Consider the following 22,152-nt stretch of genomic DNA (forward strand, 5'->3'; position numbering starts at 1 on the left):
CCCTTGAAGTTACAATAGTGAGTAAAAGGGTAAGAAGTAAGTTTTTTGCATGGAGAATGATTGAAACATGGAATGCATTGCTTTAGAGGGTGGTGAACATGCAGACTGTGGATGAGTTTAAGGAATGGTATGATAGACTTTTATGTTGACTAGTGCTGAACTCCTACAATGAGTCTTGTGACTCCAAGGAAATCAGGAAAAATAATAGATAGCAATAGCTAAAAGAGATATCTCTGCAGCACACTACACTCCAATATACAACTTGCTGATTCCTATCTGAGAGCCAGTCGCCTATCAAATTGACTAATCTAGCATCTAGTCTTATCTACTCCAATTTAGTTACCAAAGTGTGGTGTGACGATCTATCAAAAGTCTTTGCAAAATCTAAATATAGCACTGTATGTGCATCTCCCTTGTCCAAATACGTTCATCGCCTTGTTATAGTACTTAAGTAAGCTAGTAAAACATGACCTTCTTTTAACAAACCAATGCTGACAAGCACAGAGAATACTGCTATTATCCACACACTTCTTTATTCTAGCTCTCACCAACCTCTTCATCACCTTAATTACAACTTCATATATACAGATTGGCCTAAAATTTTTTAGCCTTAGCCTTATTACCATTTGTGAAGTGGAACAATTTTGTCTTCCATCCACTCCTTTGATACTTATGCTATTGCAAGACTTGTTAAACAGGTAGGCCTATGCTTATGCTCATTCCCTGAATATTTCCTTATGACACATGGTGATATGTCATTAATCAGTATGCTTTCTTCTTTTCCTTGACTGTCTCTTTAACTACCTGAGTCCACTGTAGCATTCTGTTTTTCTATACTTACAGACAACTTCACTATATGCTTCCCTAGCTGAATCAATCAATGTTTTCTTCAGAGTTTGCCAGTGAGTCTCATGGGATTTGATTCTTAACTTGTAACTCTCATTTTTTATTGAATAATATTTGTACATTTGAGTCTATAGTTGATCTGTGAAATCATCTCAACTTTGATTCTTTTTAAAATTTCTTATACAATTTTCTTTTCAAATATGATATTCAGATTTTCCTGCTCATAAGTAAATGATGATCACTTCCATCATTCATATCCATCATATATTCATCCTGAACCATTGTGAAGGGCTCTATTAACAATTGAATTTGTGCATTGCGTTTTGCAGGAACCTGGTATTAGTAATGACTGGTCCATGTCTTAAACAGAAATCCAGTAGGTGCCATTGTTATTTATCTTTGCTCTTTTCTCCATATTTTCCCAAAACATTTATGTATGTGTGGCATTCATTTCCTACTCTACTGTTAAAATCCCCAACAAAAACCAAGTTTTCTTTTCTTTTCTTTCTTTTTTTCTTTGTGTCTGCTACCTTCTCTGACTCAAAAATTCCTTCCAATTTTGCCTTAATAGAACTTTCTATGGGACCATACATATAAGACTCATTCTCCAATTCTCCATTTTGATGTTTACCCACATCATTCTGCTAGATATTGCTTGGCATTCAAGAAGCTTATCTTCATGTTTATTGTTGAATAGCATAGCTACTCCTTTCTTTCCCTAGTCACTATTTCCTGATTATAACATCTTGTGATGGTTATTTAGAATCTCACCTGTTTTTGTTTTATTTTATTTTTCAGTGTGTGTGTGTGTGTGTGTGTGTGTGTGTGTGTGTGTGTTTGTCTGTCTGTCTGTCTGTCTGTCTGTGTTTATATGTATATTATTATTTTTATTATTGCATGACATATCCATTACAGTTGTATATCTTCAGAATGCTTCAGGAATTGATATTATTCATCATTCTAGATGTAGGTATGGTTTTTAAATCAGCGAAGTATTTGAATAATTTAAGGAATTAATTACTGGCCTTTATGCCATTGCATTACTCATTGTCATGATCTCTTGCAAGAATGTTTTTCTTTTAACCTTTTTCTACCAAAATGTAATTGAAATATTGTAACTAATACATCAAGCACTATTTTACATATTATCAGTAAACACCAAAATAAAATATCTTCTTTACAGAAGATATTTTATTTTGTTTTGGAGAAATTTTTAAAATAATACTGCACTCAATATTATACCATATTTTGAATTAAAATAGCATAAATTTAAGCATGATAAATGAGATGAATCTAATAATTATAGTGTGCAACTGTTATGTAATTTTGAGTCATCATCATAGTATATTCTAATAAATAGACCATTTAATTGACTGTATTCTATGTTGACTACATATAAAAATGACTACTGTTAACAGTTTATTTATTTATTTATTTTAGAAAGACCAAGTGAGCACTCTCAAGGGTCATTCAGGTTCAGTTCTGGCTGCTTGTGTTACCAAAGATGGTTCACTTATTTCCAGTTCATTGGATGGATCTGTGTGCTTTTGGAACCCTTCTAGAATGACTAATAAGCAGCAATTATATCACACTGGAAAAATTTCAGCTGTGCAAATAGATTCTTCAGGAAAATTATTCTTTTCTGGTGATACTCATGGTCATCTGACAGTATGGGAGATTTCTAGTGAAGGACAAGGAGACCTAAGATATCTTGGTCATACAGAGGTATTTAAGCAAAAAAAATTTATGATAAAGAGCAACTGAGTTAGTTTACTTCTTCTTCTTCTGCAGCTTCTCCCACTTAAGTGGGGTCACTGTTGATGATGATGAGTCTCCTCCACATCCTCCTGTCTAGGGCTGTCACCACATCCAAGTTCTTCATCCTCAAGTCCTCTTCTACCAGCTCCCTCCATCTCTTCTTTGGCTGCCCACGCTTCCTCCTTCCTTGCACATCCATCTGCATGACCCTTCTTCCCACACATTCATCCTCCCTCCTCATCACATGACCAAACCATCTCAACCTTGCCTCCTATATCTTCGCTCCTAAATTAATAACTTTCACTGTTCCCCTCACATAGTCATTTCTCAGACAATCCTTTCTGGTCACACCGCACATCCACCTAAGCATTCTCATCTCTGCTACTTCCATCCCTGATGTTATTTTCCTCAGGGCCACAGTTTCTATAGCATACGTCATAGCTGGCCTCACTACTGTCCTATAGATTTTGCCGTTCAGATTGATCGGCACCCTCTTATCGCATAACACTCCGGCCATCTCCCTCCAGTTCCTCCAACCCGCTTGTATCTTGCATCCCACTTCCTTCTCAGCGCCTCCATCTTCTTCCACTGTTGAACCTAAGTATCTAAAGTCCCTCACCTTCCTGATGGCATTTCCTTCCAGCTCCAGATCTGTCTCCTGGCCGCCGCCCACTGTGCAACACATATATTCTGTCTTACTTCTGCTCAGTCTCATACCTCTCTCTTCCAGTACTTTTCTCCATCTTTCCAGTTTAGTTTTCCCGCTTCTTCTTCTCTTGAATCTGCACACAACAAGATGTCATCTGCATACAACATTGTCCAAGGTGCATCTTCTCTATCACAATATTAAACAGAAATGGACTTAATGCTGACCCTTGATGCAAGCCAACTGTTACTTGAAAACTTTTTGTCTATTCCAGACAGATCCGAACACTTGTCTTCACATTTCTGTACATCTCCTGCACCAACTTGACTTATTTCTCCAGAACCTTCTTCTCCCTCAGACACCTCCAGACTTCTTGCCTTGGCACTCTATCATATGCTTTCTCCAGATCAATAAATGCCAGATGTAGCTCCCGTTGTTTCTCTCGAAACTTTTCCATCATCTGACGTAACCCAAAATATCATCTGTTGTTGATCTACCAGGCATGAAGCCAAATTGTTCCTTTGCAATCTCCACCTCCTTTCTCAATCTTCCATCAAGAACCCTTTCTAAGATTTTCATTGTGTGGGACATCAACGTTATTCCTCTGTAATTTTTACAGTCTTTTGCATCCCCTTTACCCTTGTAGATGGGGACAAGAGTACTCTCCCTCCATTCCTCGGGTATATTTTCCTGTTGGCAAACTTTCATGAACAGGTCCCACAGTCCCACAACAGGTCAATTCCCTCTTCCCTCAGTGCCTTCCATGCCTCCACTGGAATCCTGTCGGGGCACACCGCTTTTCCATTCCTCATCCTCTTCATGGCTTCCGTCACTTCCACTCTACTGATGTTCTGCACTATCCCCTCAGAAGGCTGCCCATCTTCTCTGTGAGTCCTTGCATTTTCCTCATTCAAAAGTCCCTCAAAGTATATTCTCCATCTGTTTCTTATGTCCACATCCCTCCATAATACTCTTCCTTCAGCATCTTTGATCTGCCTCACATGTAAGATGTCCTTTGCTGCTTTATTTCTACATTTTGTTAGTTGGCAAATTTTTCTCTGTCCTTTCTTTGTTTCTAATTGATCATACAGATCTTGATATGCCATGGCCTTTGCCTGTACCACAACTTTCTTGGCTTCTTGCTTTCTCTCTCTATACACCTCTCTGTCCTCTTCCACTCTTGACTCATCCCACTTCTGCTTTGCCTTCCTCTTAGCTGTCACTGCCACTTGTACATTATTATTCCACCACCAACCCTCCTTCTGCTCTCTAATCTTTCCAGATATCTCACCGAGCACCTTGATTGCACAGCTCAGGTTACTTTTGAATTATGTTTCCACCAATCTTGTACACTTTCCAGTCCATCTGAAATCCTTTCTACCACCCTCTCTCTAAAACAATTCCTCACACTCTCTTCTTTTAAGTGAAACCACTTAATTGTCTTCATCCCATGGCTTCCAGAGGTTCTTATCTTCGATCTTATTGTAAAGACTGCACACAGCAGTCGGTGTTGCTGTGCCACTTGAACTGTTGGAATTACTTTACAATTTGTCACAACCTTAAGATGTTTTCTTCTAGTCAAAATGTAGTCAATTTGTGAACTGTTGTTACCACGTTATCAAATGTTCTTCCCTCTTGTAGAAAAATGAGTTCACAATTTTCAGATCAAACGCTACTGCAAAGTTCACAACCCTCTCTCCTTCCTGGTTCATCTTTCCCACTCCAGCATCTGGTACCTCGGGTTTGCCATGCCCATACTCACTGAAGTGAGCCCTTGAGTTTACTGCTATGCTTAAATATGTTTGATGTGATAATGCACTGAAAGTCATCTTTAATAAGTATGACTTGTTGCATAAAGTTTATTATGAGAGCATTAATAAATCCTTGAGAGGTACTATGTGTTCATCACAATCAAATTTCTGTATTTATTTATTATTCACTTTCCTTCAATAATTTCTTCATATTAATGTTATCAGCAGATCTCCAATATTGTCAGATCTTATATTCAGTCTTCTTAGTAAGTCCTAACTGCATCCATTCACCTAGATCTTGGTCTTTCTCAGGGTCTTTTTCTTCCCTCCACCTTGACTTCACACACACACAGCAGTTCTGCTAGATACTCCTCTACCACTCTATTTAAGTGACCACCATGTCAGATTAGCTCTATTCACACAATTCTGAATGCTAATATAATAAATTTCCTTCCTAAATAACTTCATTTCTAATATGCTCTTGTTACTAAATATAGTCTGTCAATTTCTCTAATTTTTCTGTAATTCTCATCAAGTCATTCCGCATATGTTTAATCTCTTGCCTCATCTTTGCCAACTCTGCTTTCATATGTTGAATTAGTTTTTCAGTGCCATTTATGCAAATCACATTTTCACTAGCTTGCATGTCTTATTTATTAAAGATACCAAGAAATTATATACTTGGTTTAATCCATTATCCAAGTGTAAGCAAACAAAGTTTGCACCTGAAGTATTTTTCAGGACACTGGGGCAACTCGTGGCACAGGTGGTATAACTTCTCATCACTTGCCTTAGTATACCATAATGCAAAGCACGTCTCCTTGCAGACATGCATAATACAGGTAGGTATTCAAAAATCAGGCAACCTCTGGACCTGAAGGGTGCCGGATTTCGGATGGTTATATATGCTGTATATTTTTAACAGAAAATGACTACCTGTACAATCCTTTAAAGAAAGAAAATTAAACACTAAATGAAAAACTTATGAAATTTTAATGTTCACCAACTAAATATAATGGTTCTACATAATTTTAGTTCAACTGAATAAAATAGTTCCTCAGAATTTTAATTAATAAAATGTTGATGGTGGTGACAGCACGTTGACTTGAAGTTAATGGCAGTGGATTATCAAGTGTGGACAGCACTGCTGCTTCTTCCTGCTTCCTAGCTATTTTCTTGAATATATCGTGCAGTGTCTGCTGCTTCATATATTTGGGTCTTTCTCTAATAAGTTTATCTTGGAGCAAGTAAACATTCATGATTTCTTGTTCACTTACAAAATTTCGTTGCTCTAGTCCAGCCAGCAGTTCAGTTGTGAACGTAATTAACCTGTCAATAGAGATTCTTTCTCTCACGCCTTCCTCATTTTCGTCACTGCTTTCATCTTCATCACTACCTGTAGAGGCATTTCTCTCCAGACTTTTAACCATATCTACAATTTCAGAATCAGTGTAATGATGAACTGTAGGCACCTTATCGACATTCATCCATTTCATTAAAACATCTTCATTTATCCTTGATGAAAGCTCCTTGGCATCAGGATTAGTTACATCTTTAACATAAGCAAGAAGTTCCTGTATAAGCTGCTTTTCTTTGGGAACCCTAAACCCTGAAATATTATTTTCAGTGTCTTCGTTAGAATGAGAAGTAAACATTAAACTTGGCCACAATTTATGCCATCCATTTTTCAGTGTTGATGTTTTCACAGACTTCCACACAATTGGCAACACAGTACACTGCATCCTTAATGCTGAATTCTTTTATGAACTTCTGTACTGGGGTGCCTGAATTAACTGAACTCACTACGTGCCTCATTAACAGGGATCGATACTTACACTTCATAGAACATATAATACCATTGTCCTGTGGTTGAATTAGTGATGTGCAGTTGGGTGGGAGGTAGACCAAAAAGATTATCTTTCACTAGAAGATCGGCTTTTGGATGTGCCAAACAATTGTCTAAAATAAGAAGTATCTTGCAATTAGGATCTAATCCAACCGAGTTACAGTGAGCCCTAGCCTCAGAAACAAAACAGTTTTGAAACCAATCCAATGTAATATCAGTGGTAACCCATCCTTTCTTGTTGGCATGGTAATGGACAGGAAACCGTGTCATATTCTTGAAGGCCCTTGGATGTAAACTTTTTCCGATAACGAGCAACTTACATCTATGGGTACCCGCAGCATTAGAGCAGCACATTACCGTGACACGATCCTTCGAAGCTTTAAACCCGGATGGCGATTCTGCATCCTCAGTTGTTAGAATTCTTTTTGGCATACATTTCCAAAACAAGACAGTCTCGTCAGCATTGTACACTTGTTCAGGACTTAAATGTTCATCACTAACTAACTTTGCAAATTCATCCACATATGCACTAGCTGCTTCTTTGTCGGATGAACGTTTTTCCCCACACACCGCATGAAACTGTAAGCCATGTCGCGACTTGAAACGATGCAGCCAACCTTCTGAATATTCACACTTGTGTTGCAATCCCAGCTCTTCATGAAACATTTTGGCTTGTTCCTTTAATAAATCACCAGAAATTTCCACACCTTCACTTACACGAAAATTAAACCAGGTTATGAGAACTTGGTCCGGTTCCGAACTTTTTCCCTCCGTCATTGACTTCCTTACAAACATTTGCTTTTTTGATACACTGTCAGAAAAGAACCTTAACAGTTTTTTTCTGTTTTTTAATATCATACCCTGTTGAAGAGTCAATGTCGTATGTTTCACAAATGGTTCACACAGACACGCTGCTATCGAGTTTTTTAGCACTTCCACTCTCTCTGTGATCGACAACACACGATGTTTACGTTTTACACCACCTCTTTTCTTTGCTGAATCCATAATGGGGCTATACAGCAGCAAATAAAAGATAAAATGAGAAGGAATAAGCAGGTTATCGCAATGCTTATCGACTACAGCGCCATCAAAACATAAACAGAAACAGAAAATAGTGGCATGCCAACGTGGTAAATTTTAAAATGCACGCTCCGAAATCCATGCCGGAGATCTGAAGGAACCGGATTATCGATGACTGGATTTTTGAATGCCTACCTGTACTATGCATTGAGGGAAGGGTTGCTGCCCAGACTAGTTTCGACCCTTATTGAGGTATCATCAGTGTGAGCCAGATCCAGAGGTGGTGATACTAAGATGGAAATAATGGAGAAGTCATATTTTCCTATATGAGTTACCAAAAGGTGTCACACCTTATTATTAAAATACTCTGGATTAGAGATAGATAGTGTTGAAAGTTTTTCACTTGAAAAACTTGACTTGAAAACTAAAACTTTCAACTAAAAGTTGAAAAGTTTTTTAAATCAACAGGTTGCATGTCTGTTGTCTTACTGCTCACCACTGCCAGCTCTAGTACCACTTACCACTGACTCTCCATCATCTATGCATGCTGTCTTACCAATCAACATCACTAACTCATCACCACTTTTGCCCACTGTCGTACCATCAATTCCACTTACTCTCATAACTACATCTATGATCTGTTACTCACTACCACTAACGTTCACTGATATCCTATAACCCATAAGTATGCTGCACTTCTTACACACCCAAACTCTCTCTTATTTTTTTAGCTTTTACAGTACTCTTTCCTTCATTTCTTTTTTCAATGGCCTTCAGAGCATTTTGCCGCTTTCCCGATATTTATGTTCTGTATTCTTCCCATAACTATGGAAAGAATGTTCTGTATTCTTCCCATAACTTTTATTTAGCTCTTTTTATATGTTGCTATGCTTTCTTATATTTTTCTCTATATTTTCTAAGGGGAACCTACTGACTTACTTGCTAGGAACTGTCAGCCTGTTTCTTGTTTTTTAATATCTACCTCTTCCTGAGCTGCCATGAAGTTCTCATTTTTCTATCCTTGATACAACTTCACTACATGACTCTCTGGCTAAATCATTTAATTCATTGTCTGCCTGAGAGTCTCCAAGGTTTGATTCTTATTTTCAAACTTTCATCTATAGACTGAGTCTACAATCCAACTCTGAAAACGTATCAATTTGATACTTTTTAAAACTTTCTTATGTTCCAGAAAGTTTACACTCCATCACCACTCATTCACACTCTCTTACACTCCTTTCTTACATTGACTATATTATTAGCAGTAATTTAGTCAGTGAGACTTTTCTTAACTAGTTATGAATATTAGAGATGAAAGACTTTTCTTGTGTCTTCTCCCCAATCGAATCTCTATACATCTTGATGGTCAAACATTGTGTTAGTAATGACTGTTCCATATCCTGAACTCTGTAAATGTGATATTCCTGAAATTTCAACTGTAACTAATATTTATTTTTAAGTAAACTTCACATGTTGATAAATGCTATAAAGACAGAATAGGGGAGGGGAGAGAGAGAATTACTGCTTACATAAAAAAAAAGGGGGGAAAATATCATAAATTATCCACTATGGAAGTTATTATACTTTTATTAACCAGTGGTCAAGTTGAAATGAGAAAACAAATTTTAATAGTGAATCCAAATTCCAAATTTCATTAAATTCCATGCAACCTGGGAGGAATTCTCATTGTCATCCTTCAGTTATTTTCCACTTAAAATAATGAGACAAAGGAGGAGGTATCATTCTTTCATTAACTGGTCTTGAACCTAAGTCTGGCTGAAGGATGAAAATAACTGCTCTGTAACATAATTATATGACCTAATAAATGTAATAACAGGCGCTCTTATATTTGTTTATTTACAGTGCAGCAGTAATTCTCAACCTTATTGGTTTGTGCCCCCCCCTCCTTGCCCATTTGAGAAACATTATTTTCTAATGCCCCATTTTAAAAATTGATTTATGGATATTACAGATTTAATTATTAATAAATCTTAACAACAAAAAATGGAAATTAGCAAAAGTATTAGTTAATATTACGGAGTTGATAATAAATATATAATTTTCTGAAATATTGGTAAAAGAAATTTTGTGCATTTTAAGCATTGATTCATGTAAAAAATAAAAGAAAGAGAGAAGAAAAAATTGTGTGAATTATTCTTAAAACATACTTATTGGGCATAATTCTATTTCTTTAAACAGTCTCTAGTCAATGTAATAAACCAACCTCTATTCACTGAATTTTTTAAACGCCTCTCCTCTCTAAATGCAGTGCTGCCCCATTGAGAACTACAGTTTGAAATTGTTCACAGTTGAATTTTCAGTAGTTGATATTCCAGCTGTTGATAACTGTTGTTGAGAGAACCAATATGAAGTGTTGGACAGATTTGTGTTATTCAAAGAGTGCTTCTGAGTGGTAATTGTTAAAAAGCTGTGTGTGTCAAATGTTTATAGCAACTTTATAAAATGTCTGATCCACTTTTATATACTTCATACATAATTTTTGTTTTGCCTCTGCAACTAAAATCAAAATTGAAACAAAGGGGCAATTTTTAAGAGTGTCGAGTGTTATGTGTGACTGAAATCTCAAATGTTAGTAAATTTTCATCCAGTAATAACTGGGTTATTGTAATATATAATTTCGAACCCCCCCCACACACACCTTTTATACTCCATCAGGTGGTCCAGTTGAAACAAAATGGAGATAGCCTTTCAAATTTTTGTGAAGATTATAAATACCAAGTTGCAGTAAAATTCATCCAGCCAGCATTCTGGAATAACTTACATATGGATGTATGGATAGACAAAATAAATCTAGTAATGAGAAATGGATGACTCATATTACAAACTTAATCTTTAATGGTAGAATTTCCACCTATTTACCAAAGGTATCTTCATTACTATACAAAATAGCACATCATCTTATACAATTAACAGAAGATTCTAAAATCACCACAACACATTTAGTAAAGTAACAAAATTGTCGAAAAAATTTTAATTAAAAAATGAAAATAGGATTGATGCAGGGGAGATGTTTCAGCTGTGTGATAGTGATGGAAGAACAAGAGGTCATTCCTGGAAATTAAAGAAGAGTGTGGTTAAGAAGGGTGGTGAATGAGAGGAATTCATTGCCTGACTTAGTTGCGAGCTCTTCGTCTGTAAATGAATGCAAGAAGAGATATGACAGATATTGTTTTACTAGTTTGGGTCTCCTGTGATTAGGCTACTGACTCCATAGAGATACCTGTAATAATAATAAAATAAATAACATCAACAGATTGTACTATATGACAGTATATACACTGTGTATGTATACTGTGCTGTACTATACTGTATATCAGCGGCGTCACATACCCATTTTGGTTGGGTATGCTGTCATGTGGCTTATGCAATCCATGGTACAAAATTCACATCAATTTGACTCTATGATTGCAAACAACTGAATATCCCCTTGCAATCCACTGACAATATCATTGATATAAAGTTTGAACAATACAGATCCCAAGATTGAGCCCTGTGTGGTTAGCCTAGTGGTTATGTGCTTTGCAACCATATGCCTGGGGAAGGAGTGTCCTAGGTTCGATTCCTGAGTCTGCACGGTTAGCCTAGTGGTTATGTGCTTTGCAACCATATGCCTGGGGAAGGAGTATCCTAGGTTCGATTCCCATCGGTGACGTGAGGAGCTGAAGGATCTTCCTCAGCCATAGCCAAATTAGCCAGTCTTGGGCGTGGACAGCAGGGTTTTTCCCCAGTTTATTCTGGGCTTTTTCATCCCGCAAAGCAGGCAAAGTGGCCTTGAGAACTTAACACTACACGCCATAGGATACACCGGGGCATAGGGCTGACCACCTTATCCTGTTAACGGAGTGAGGTCCGATGATCAATGGACCCTCGACACTGCAAGGTAAAAGTGGGTAAAAGAAGATGACAGATGACAAGATTGAGCCCTGTGGAACCCCACTTGTAACCTTCTGCTTCCTTGATATTGCCCCATACTCAACTCTCCGATACTATCAGATAGCCAATCCTGAATCCAGTTGACTAAACCGACATCTAAACCCATGTGCTGTAACTTAAATATCAGCTTATCATGTGACACCCTGTCCAATGCCTTTTTAAAATCCAAAAAATGGCAGTGTATGCCTTTCCCTCATCAACTGAGTCTACTGACTCCATGGAGATACCCGTAATAATAATAATAAAAAAATAAATAAGATCAACAGATTGTACTATATGACAGTATATATACACACTGTGTATGTATACTGTGCTGTACTATACTGTATATCTGCGGCATCACATACCCATTTTGATTGGATATGCTGTCATGTGGCTTATTCAATCCATGGTACAAAATTCACATCAATTTGACTGTATGATTGCATCTTTATTGATGTGTGAAAGTTTTAAGAGGGCATAGTGCATACTTTGAATATTTTAATTTAGCAATTAATTGTAACGAAATCTGCATAGAGTGGAAGAACAATGTGTTTGTTTTAAGATATATTAGAAAACAATAATGAAGGAGAATGATATATTTGGTTGGTATATTTGAATTACTCAAAGATATAAATATGTGAACACATCATTAATAAGTCAGGTGAGAATGGGAAATGTAAAGGAAAGAATGAGTGCGAGTAGAAATCATTAATGGCAAATGAATTATTAATAATTAACATTTGTGATATGTGGCCTGTAAGTTGCTGAATGGAGCAAATAGCATGTGATCCTATAAAGTCTAGACATGAATATGTGAATTTATGATGGCATAATAAAAAAATAAAAATAATAAAAAAATTACTAAGAGAGGGAAAGCTCTTTGTTTACAATTAACCAATAATAAACAGCCACTATATACATTTAGTAGTTCAGTTCAACACTATAGGGAGAGGCTAATCCAATGAACTAATAATGTTGATCAGGTGATTCATTTAGGCATGGTAGGAATATATGTTGTGGTTTGATAGAGCAGTAAATCATCTCGTAAAAGATGTGCATGTTATGTGTATTTCTCTGGTTTATGTATATTTCACTTAGTTTTTTTAAGAATTTTCTTTTGTTTACTGAGGCTCAGTGTGCATTTTTGGATACATAATATCCAATCATTATCGGAATTATCCACACTTTCGGGAATCCTACATTCATTAGTTTTATTTATTATTTTTTAAAATTTATTTTTATTTTTTAGCGTCAGCAGTCTTATCAATAATAGATATCTCATATATGGTAGTATTTTATTGTAGATCAACACTTCTTATAATACACGGAAGTATTCATTTTTATTCAGGAATGGATAAATTTTTACCTTCATGCCTTTTATAATAAAGTGACAAGAGCAGTGGATGAGGGAAAGGCATACACTGCCATTTTTTTGGATTTTAAAAAGGCATTGGACAGGGTGTCACATGATAAGCTGAGATTTAAGTTACAGCACATGGGTTTAGATGTCGGGTTAGTCAACTGGATTCAGGATTGGCTGTCTGATAGTATCAGAGAGTTGTGTATAGTGGGGCAATATCAAGGAAGCAGAAGGTTACAAGTGAGGTTCCACAAGGCTCAGTCTTGGGACCTGTATTGTTCAACCTTTATATCAATTAGACATTGTCAATGGATTGCAAGGGAATATTCAGTTGTTTGCAGATGATGTGAAGCTGGGAAGGGTTATTTGTAATAGTACAGATGCAGCAGTCCTGCAGGAGGATTTGAATAAACTATACAGATGGGCAAATGAATGGGGGTGATGGGTTAATGTAGCAAAACGTAAAGTCTTGAAGTTTGGGATACATCGATGGGAGGCTGCATACTCAATTGGAGAAGCTGTACTGGAAGAAGGAGGGAAGACAAGAGATCTGGGGGGTGATGATCGATAGAAAACTGAAATTCTTGGGGCATATTGCAAAGGTGGTGAAGGTAACCTAGAAAATTGCTGCAATACTGAGAAGGATGCTGACCTGCAGAGATAGAAGAGATGTCATTCCGTTGTATAAGACCCTGATCAGACCACACTTAGACTATTGTTCTCAAATTTGGACCCAGGACTCGAAGGGGATAAATTAACTGTGGAGAGGGTGCAGAGGTGGATAACAAAAATGGTTTCAGGACTGCACAATGTTAATTATGATGATCAGCTGAAGGAATGTGGACTGCAGAGTTTGGTCGATAGAAGGAGGAGAGGTGATATTATCGAGACTTTTAAATTGTTGAGAGGCAGTTACAGGGTAGACACTGGGGAGTTCTTTCACTTGGTGGAGAAGCCGGAAGGAGCGATGTCAAGGGCCATCCCTGGAAAGTGCGAAAGGAAGCTGTGAGTAAGAGGGTGAGGAGTGGTGTCTTTGCATGGAGGGTCAACCATTCCACTTATTTACCACTCTTTTTACCACATATCTCCCTGTTTTTCACCTAACAACCAACTTTGCTCACCTCTGAATCTTCTCCACTGCTTCCTCATCTCCAAGAAACCCAGGAGAACAGACCTGAGCACAGTAATCCAGATGCAGTTGTATCAAGGCTTTATAGAGAGGAACTCTCTCATCTTTGCTTGTTAGTGTTTTCTTCAATAACCAAGTAATCCTGTAAGATACCCTAGCTACATTAGCAATATGTCCTATAAACTTCAGCTCTCTATTACTACCACCCCAGATCCCTGGTTTCATCAGTTTCCTGGAGTACGATTCCCTTAATGTGGTACACAGCTTAATCTTTGTATTACAAAATGCATAACCATAAAAACATAATCTTATGCTTTTCTACATTAAATTGACATCCATTGTGTTTTGTCCATTCTGTTGATCTATTCAAATCATCCTTCAAGCTTTATATCACCTTGATTAACCTATTACCCAACCCAACTTTGCATCATCAGAAAACAACTGAATATCTTCCTTCAAATTATTTTCTATATCATTTATGTACAAATTAAACAGTTGTGGTCCAAACACAGAACTGTCAGCACAACACTAGTCATCTGCCTTCTCCTGGATTCTGCTCCTCCATATTCTGTTCATTTGTCTATAACCGATATGACCACGTGTTGCCACCAACTGGTGAGAGTGATCATATGGTCTTGACCTGGGAGGTGGTTAAATGTGTGGAATTTTCAGATAAGAGTGGGTATATATGTGTGTGGAATTACAGGGCTGGTGAGTATCACAAGCTTTGGAGATTCCTTGGATCAGAGCCATGGCATATGAAACTGCAGTGACTGAATGTTGATAGTGTATGGGAAGTGGTAAGGGAGTGTTTGAGGGAAGTAATGGCAGACTGCATACCTAAAGTAAGGAGAGTGACTCAAGTGGGAGTTAAATGGATGGATATCACCATTAAGCTGGAGTTGCAAAAATATTGTGGAAGGAATTCTAGGAGAAAGGTGACCAGCAGGCACATGAAGAGTACAAAGCACAGTTTACATGGAGATGTTTATAGGTTTGAGTGGTGGATAAGAGGGTGGTTGATGGAGAGAGTTTATTCAGCAGTAGAGTCCGGAAGAAGATGTATGAAGAGTGGTGTGCTGCAGGATTCTGTTCTTTGGTCATCATCAAATTCCTGATATATACCCTCAACGAGTGTACAGGATATGATAGTATTACATGAAAAATTTACATCATTACTAACTTCCTATCTACAATTTTCCTCCAAATCAGTCTGTTACCTGTCAAGACTCCAACATTATCAGATCTTATATTTCTGTCTTCTAAGGCACTTTTTACTGTATCAATCCACCTATATCTTGGTCTTCCTCTGAGTCTTTTCCTGAAAACCTGGCAGAGAATACTTGTTTTGCTTATCTTTCCTCTCCCATTCTGTTTAAGTGACCATACCACCTGAGATTAGCTCTGCTAACGCATTCCTGGATGCTGACAATGTCAAGTTCTAGTTAAGATAAAAAGCCAAATGGTTAGTTTTCTGGCACCTTAATATAGAAAATAAGGGGATAAACATCCTTTGTTGTTTTATAGCCAGTAAGCGAAACTAAAGATCGATAACTACGATCTATAAGTTTCATGCCGAAAAACTATCGGCAAACAATTCGAAGTAAAGGTGGAGCAAGCTCCCTCACTATTCTTGATATTTTCTGATAATGTAAAACACAGCTCCTAGGAGATGTAATACTGTCATTACATTATGAGGAGAGGTCACTACCCAGACCGGTTTCAACCTTTTTTAAGGTCTCATCAGTGAGTAGGTAGACCTGGAAGATATCAAAGCTTAATGAAAAGAACTTACATACCTTCACTATACGAATGCCATAAAGGTGTAATTATATTTTAGTTAAGATAAAAAGCCAAATGGCTAGTTTTCTGGCACCTTAATATAGAAAATAAGGGGATAAACATCCTTTGTTGTTTTATAGCCAGTAAGCGAAACTAAAGATCGATAACTACGATCTATAAGTTTCATGCCGAAAAACTATCGGCGAAGGCAATTCGAAGTAAAGGTGGAGCAAGCTCCCTCACTATTCTTGATATTTTCTCATAAAACAACAAAGGATGTTTATCCCCTTATTTTCTATATTAAGGTGCCAGAAAACTAGCCATTTGGCTTTTTATCTTAACTAAAATATAATTACACCTTTATGGCATTCGTATAGTGAAGGTATGTAAGTTCTTTTCACTAAGCTTTGATATCTTCCAGGTCTACCTACTCACTGATGAGACCTCAAAAAAGGTTGAAACCAGTCTGGGTAGTGACCTCTCCTCATAATGTAATGACAGTATTACATCTCCTAGGAGCTGTGTTTTACACTATGAGAAAATATCAAGAATAGTGAGGGAGCTTGCTCCACCTTGACTTCGAATTGCCTTCACTGATAGTTTTTCGGCATGAAACTTATAGATCGTAGTTATCGATCTTTAGTTTCGCTTATTGGCTATAAAACAACAAAGGATATTTATCCCCTTATTTTCAATGTCAAGTTCTTTACTAATATCCTTGTTTTTAATATGATACTGCCATTGATGCTATCTGTTCATGCCCATAATCTTTCTCAGGACTCTCATTCTGCTGTCTCTAGTCTTTGGTCAAGTGTTTTACTTCTGACCCAGCTCTCAAATCCATAAATTAAAATTGGTTTGAACACTGTCTTTATATAGCTATTTTAATGTTTTAGCTAATTTCTCTCTTATTCCATATAAATTTTTTCAGTTGACTTCCTACCATACCAGCTTTGTTGATTCTGTTGTCTATTTCCATATTTAATTTACCATCCTCCCTAAAAATCGTGTCTAAGTAGCTAAAATGTTTTACTTCACAATGCAGTTGATATTTTAAATGTTTCTGCCTATTTTCATTGTCTTTGTCTTTTTAATGATAACATTCATACCATATCTATTACAACAGTTATTAAATTTAGTCAGGGAATCTTGCAGACTTGTAGCAGATTTATTTTGAAGTATAACATCGTCCGCATAAAGCAAAGAGCTGACATTAACATCTCCAATTTTGATATCAGGTTTAATACCACTTTCCTTCATAATGTGATCCATATAGATAATGAATAACACAGGGGATAATGCACATCCTTGTCTGACACCAGATTTAACATTAAACCATCTTCCTGTACTTCCTTCAATTCTAACTGCTGACTTACAACTCAAATAAAGACTAAGTATTGCTTGATATAATGCCCCATTGACACCATATAACTGTAGCGTATTGAATAGCTACTTCTCTCTTAGCACCTTGTCATATACCTTTTCCAGATCTACAAAACTTTAATACAGATCTTTATTATATTCCCATGATTTCTCAACTATTTGTTGTAAAGTGAAGATCTGATCCTGACAGCCTCTATTTGGCCTGAATCCAGCTTGTTCTTCACCAAGCTTTTCTTCAACAATTGTTCTCAACCGTTTCTCGAGTATACTTGCATAAATCTTACCAGGAACACTCAGTAGGGATATACCTCTGTAATTATAACATTCAATTTTATTTCCCTTTTTATAAATGGGTACTATGAGAGCTCTACTCCAATCATCAGGAATTCGTCCCTCTCTCCAGGCCTTCTGAACTATGCAGTGCAGCCACTGTAGGACTTTTATACCTCCATACTTCAGCATTTCTGGTCGAATATCATCTATTACTGCGGCCTTTCCACATTTCAAGCCTTTATAGCATTTTCTACTTCGAGTATGAATATGTATTCCTGACTGTATGCCTGTTGAGCGTTTTTTTACCACTTTGCTATCACTGCTTGTTTCATTTAGCAATTTTTCAAAGTAATTACTCCATACTTTAAGGATATCTTTTTCTCCTGTTTTCATGTCACCTGTATCATCTCTAATTCCTTTTACAGCACTATTTCCTTCATTTCTGAGCTTATTCAACAACCTCCAGAATATCTTACCGCCGTCTTGATATTTATTTTCTGTGTTCTTGCCAAAGTCCTCCCATGACTTTTGTTTAGCCAGTTTTACACAGTGTTTAGCTTTGTTATATTTTTCTCTGTATTCTCCAAGAGCACAAGCTGAATTATTTGCCAGGAACTTTTTGGTATGCTTTCTGATTCTGATTGGTTCTGATTTTTCTATCCTTGCAGATAACCTCACCAATAGATAGAGAAAATATCACTATCAACAATAACATAGTCAATGAGACTTTTCTTATTCCTTGCCTCTTCTCTCCATGTGAATTTGTGCACATCTTTATGTTGGAACATTGTGTTAGTAATAACCAGTCCATGTCCTGGGCAGAAATCCCAAAGGTATTTGCCATTATTATTAGCTTTGCTCTTTTCTCCAAATTTTCCCAAACTTTTTTGTGTGTCTGACAATCATTTCCATCAGGGTTTTCTTCAAGGCCACTGAATCTCCAAGGTTTGTTCCTGTTCTCAAACTCTTTCATTTTTTTTTCAATAATCTTTGTGTATTTTAGTCTACAGTTCACATCTGAGAGCTGCTCAACTTTTATTCACTTTAAAACTTGCTTACATGTTTCACTTTTCAAAATGAAATTCATTTTTATACTGCACAAGACTAAATAGTGATCACTTCCAATTTCAATTCCTCTGTACACTCTGGTGTTCTGCACCAGTGAGAAAACATCACTATCAACAATAACATAGTCAATGAGACTTTTCTTATTCCTTGCCTCTTCTCTCCATGTGAATTTGTGCACATTTTTATTTTGGAACATTGTGTTAGTAATAACCAGTCCATGTCCTGAGCGGAAATCCAACACGTATTTGCCATGATTATTAGCTTTGCTCTTTTCTCCAAATTTTCCCAAAATATTTTTGTATGTCTGACAATCATTTCTTACTGTGCTAATTAGATCCTCAACAAGGACCAACTTTTCCTTTTCATTGTGTCGTTTGCTTTCTCTAAAGCCTCAAAACATTCCTTTGCTTCTACCTTAGTGGAACCTTCTGTGGGACCATGGACACAAATAAGTTTCATTGTCCAGTTTCCCATTCTGATATTTGCCCACATCACTCTACTTGAAACTGCCTGTCATTCAAGAGGATTAGCCTCGTATTTAGTGTTGAATAACAAGGCTACTTCTTCTTTTCCTTGATTGTCATTGCCTAAATATAACATTTTATGTTTATTGCTCAGAAAGATCTCACCAGTTTTTGCATTTTTTGTTTCAGTCACCTCACCCCTGTTATGTTGATCTGGTACTTATCCAATTCCTCAGTTAGCTCCATTTCTTTGCCATTCAATCTTCTTATGTTGATAGTACCAATGCTGAGTTGGGGTGGGCTCGATGTTGGATTTGTTCCAGTAGCTGACTTTTCGCTGTTTGCCCTGGTTCCCTGGTGAAAACAGCAGGGTCCTTGTTTAACCACACGACACCCCTGCTGGCATGAAATTCTGTCATGTTGTACCATCATTTGAAATTTTGGTTTATGCCAATAAGAATACAACTTGGTCAGCTAAATCCCAAATTGCTAGCCCATCCTTGTTCCATTCAGTATCCAAGTAGATACCTTACAGGGTGTACCACGAGAAGGAGAGGATTGGACATTAGGTCAGAAGCCCTGGTCATTTCTCCTTCTCCGCATTCCTTTAAAGGCTATGTGGAGATCTTCTCTCAGTTATATAGCTTTGACCCTTAAGCACCCTGTTCTTGGACCATTACTGTTTATTTTGTACATTAATGATATATGAAAGGATCTGAGAAGAACTGTTCAGTTGTTTGCCAATTGATACCGATGATGTTAAAATTTTGCAGAATGATTTGCATAGACTGGTATTCTGGGTAAAGGAAAATGGATGTCAATTTAATGTGGCAAAGTGTAAATAAGGTTATGCATTTTGGGGTGAAAATATTACCAGCTGGAACTGGACTCCAGGAAACTGACAAAGCCAGGGATTTGGGAGTGTCAATGGATAGGAAGTTAATTTAGTGAGCACATAGCAAAACTAATGTAGGAATTACTTTTTTAATTGAGACCTTCTAATTCCTATATTAGTCTAATGTTATCTTTAATTGAATTTATAAATTAAGATTATTATATGAAATTGTGAATTAATACCTATAATTTATTCATCACTCTGATGAAATTTACCTCTCTCTAGTGCTTAGCAATGTAACATCACGTGGCTCGTTCTACTTTTGAATGATCAATTGTTTGTATTCCACCTTGTAAAACTGTTCCTATCAAGCCACTGAGGATAGTCTGTTAATTTCAGGCTGAAATAATTGGCAAATATTAAAATATTCTTATGCTAACATGTTTATATTTCTTGAAGCATGACAGTTGGTAAGGAGATCTTACAATATGGATACAAAGAAGATTTTATAACTTGTATCAGGCATGTGAGGGGAAGAAACTTGTGTTGGAAGGCATATCAGATCCAGGTTCCTCTTATGGTGAGTGAATGGAATAAGATGCCAGTGTGAGTTGAGTGCATTTTCAGTAAATATGTTTAAGAAGAGTTGTGATAATGTGTTTAGGCATGTGTGATGAACAGCCTCTCTTATCAGAGTCCTTGGGCTACCCTGGTGGAGGAAGAGGAGCCTATATAGAGATTGTCATCAAATTCTAGCTGTATGAAGTTAAAGAAGTAATTATTCACTAGAATGTTATGTCCCAGAAAAGGATGGAGTGAAATTTTCCTTTATTGTATGTATAGTAATTATTTTAACTAATCTTCTCAGGGCAGTTAGAAAGTAAATAATGATCATGTGTAGAATTGAAATGAACTTTACCACTTTTTTTTTAATGAAATATAAGATGATGCATAGAAGTATTTAAATTGATTATTTTGGAAGTATTCTAATGTATTTTAAATATTATTCTTTTATTTTATTACTGTACATTCTACATGCTGGTTATTTCATATTATATTTCAGTTTGCATCAGGAAGTATTTCTTCTTTATTATGGATTTCATCACAGAAGAAGTTGTTATGTGCTATAAATGAATACTCCAAAAAAACTACTAATTACATTCAGCTAGTTTCTCCTGTTCCTTTCTGTGCAAGCTCTCATTATGTTTTAGAGTAAGCATACTTTGGACAAAATATTCCAATTTTAAAAATATTATGAATAAATAAAAAAGTTGTTTAAGTATAAAGAGCTAATATAAGCTTCATTTCGGCAATGAAAACATTACTTAAATTAAGGGGATATTAAATCCCACATAGTTTTAAAACCGAATAAGAAACTCAAAGATTGGAATCAGAGAGTTTCTTGCCGAATATAGTAAACTATAAAGTATCGGCGACACTAGTGTTAGCCAATGCAAGTGATCCTAGTATGTAGTACAATACCGGACGACTCGTTGCAAAGGTGGGGGAAGTTCAGATCGCTATTCTTAGGTATTTTCCATAATGTAAAAACACATTTCCTAGGAAATGTATGCTGTTATTACATTATGGTTTCAGCCTTTTTTGAGGCTTCATCAGTGAGTAGCTAGACCTAATACCAAAGTGTATAGCGAAAAGAACTTATATACTCTGCGAACGAGTTTTCCAAACAAGATACTTTATAGTTTACTATATTCGGCAAGAAACTCTCTGATTCCAATCTTTGAGTTTCTTATTCGGTTTTAAAACTATGTGGGATTTAATATCCCCTTAATTTAAGTAATAAAAAGTTGTTTTAATTAGTGATATTCATTTAGATATGTTCTATTTAAATAAATGGTACATGTGATCATCTGAAGAAGCTGCCTTCCTAAAACTCATATGAGGACTTTTATAGCCAATATAATTGTACAGCTTCATGCCACATTATACTTGACAAGAAATTATATCCTTGTTTTCATTTTGATTTTATATGAGTAAGCAATGTTGTTTGCACATGAAATATTTTTTAAAATGTGTTTGCACATTATTATTATT

The 22,152-nt window shown here is 36.4% G+C and overlaps 1 protein-coding gene across 1 annotated transcript in view; it reads left to right on the top strand.

Annotated features, from left to right (window-relative positions):
• LOC150100219 (telomerase protein component 1-like) overlaps positions 1-22,152 on the top strand; it is a 1,179,105-nt gene that overhangs the window by 1,030,565 nt on the left and 126,388 nt on the right. Inside the window, exons 46-47 of the mRNA XM_090402391.1 lie at positions 2,287-2,571; positions 21,161-21,309. Coding sequence (XP_090258517.1) covers positions 2,287-2,571; positions 21,161-21,309 — 434 coding nt within the window. The remainder of the gene's footprint in view (positions 1-2,286; positions 2,572-21,160; positions 21,310-22,152) is intronic.

Source organism: Typopeltis vanoorti, chromosome 13, assembly GCF_054136105.1.
Source record: "Typopeltis vanoorti isolate ZY-2024b chromosome 13, IOZ_Tvanoo_1.0, whole genome shotgun sequence".
NCBI classification, from domain to species: domain Eukaryota; kingdom Metazoa; phylum Arthropoda; class Arachnida; order Uropygi; family Thelyphonidae; genus Typopeltis; species Typopeltis vanoorti.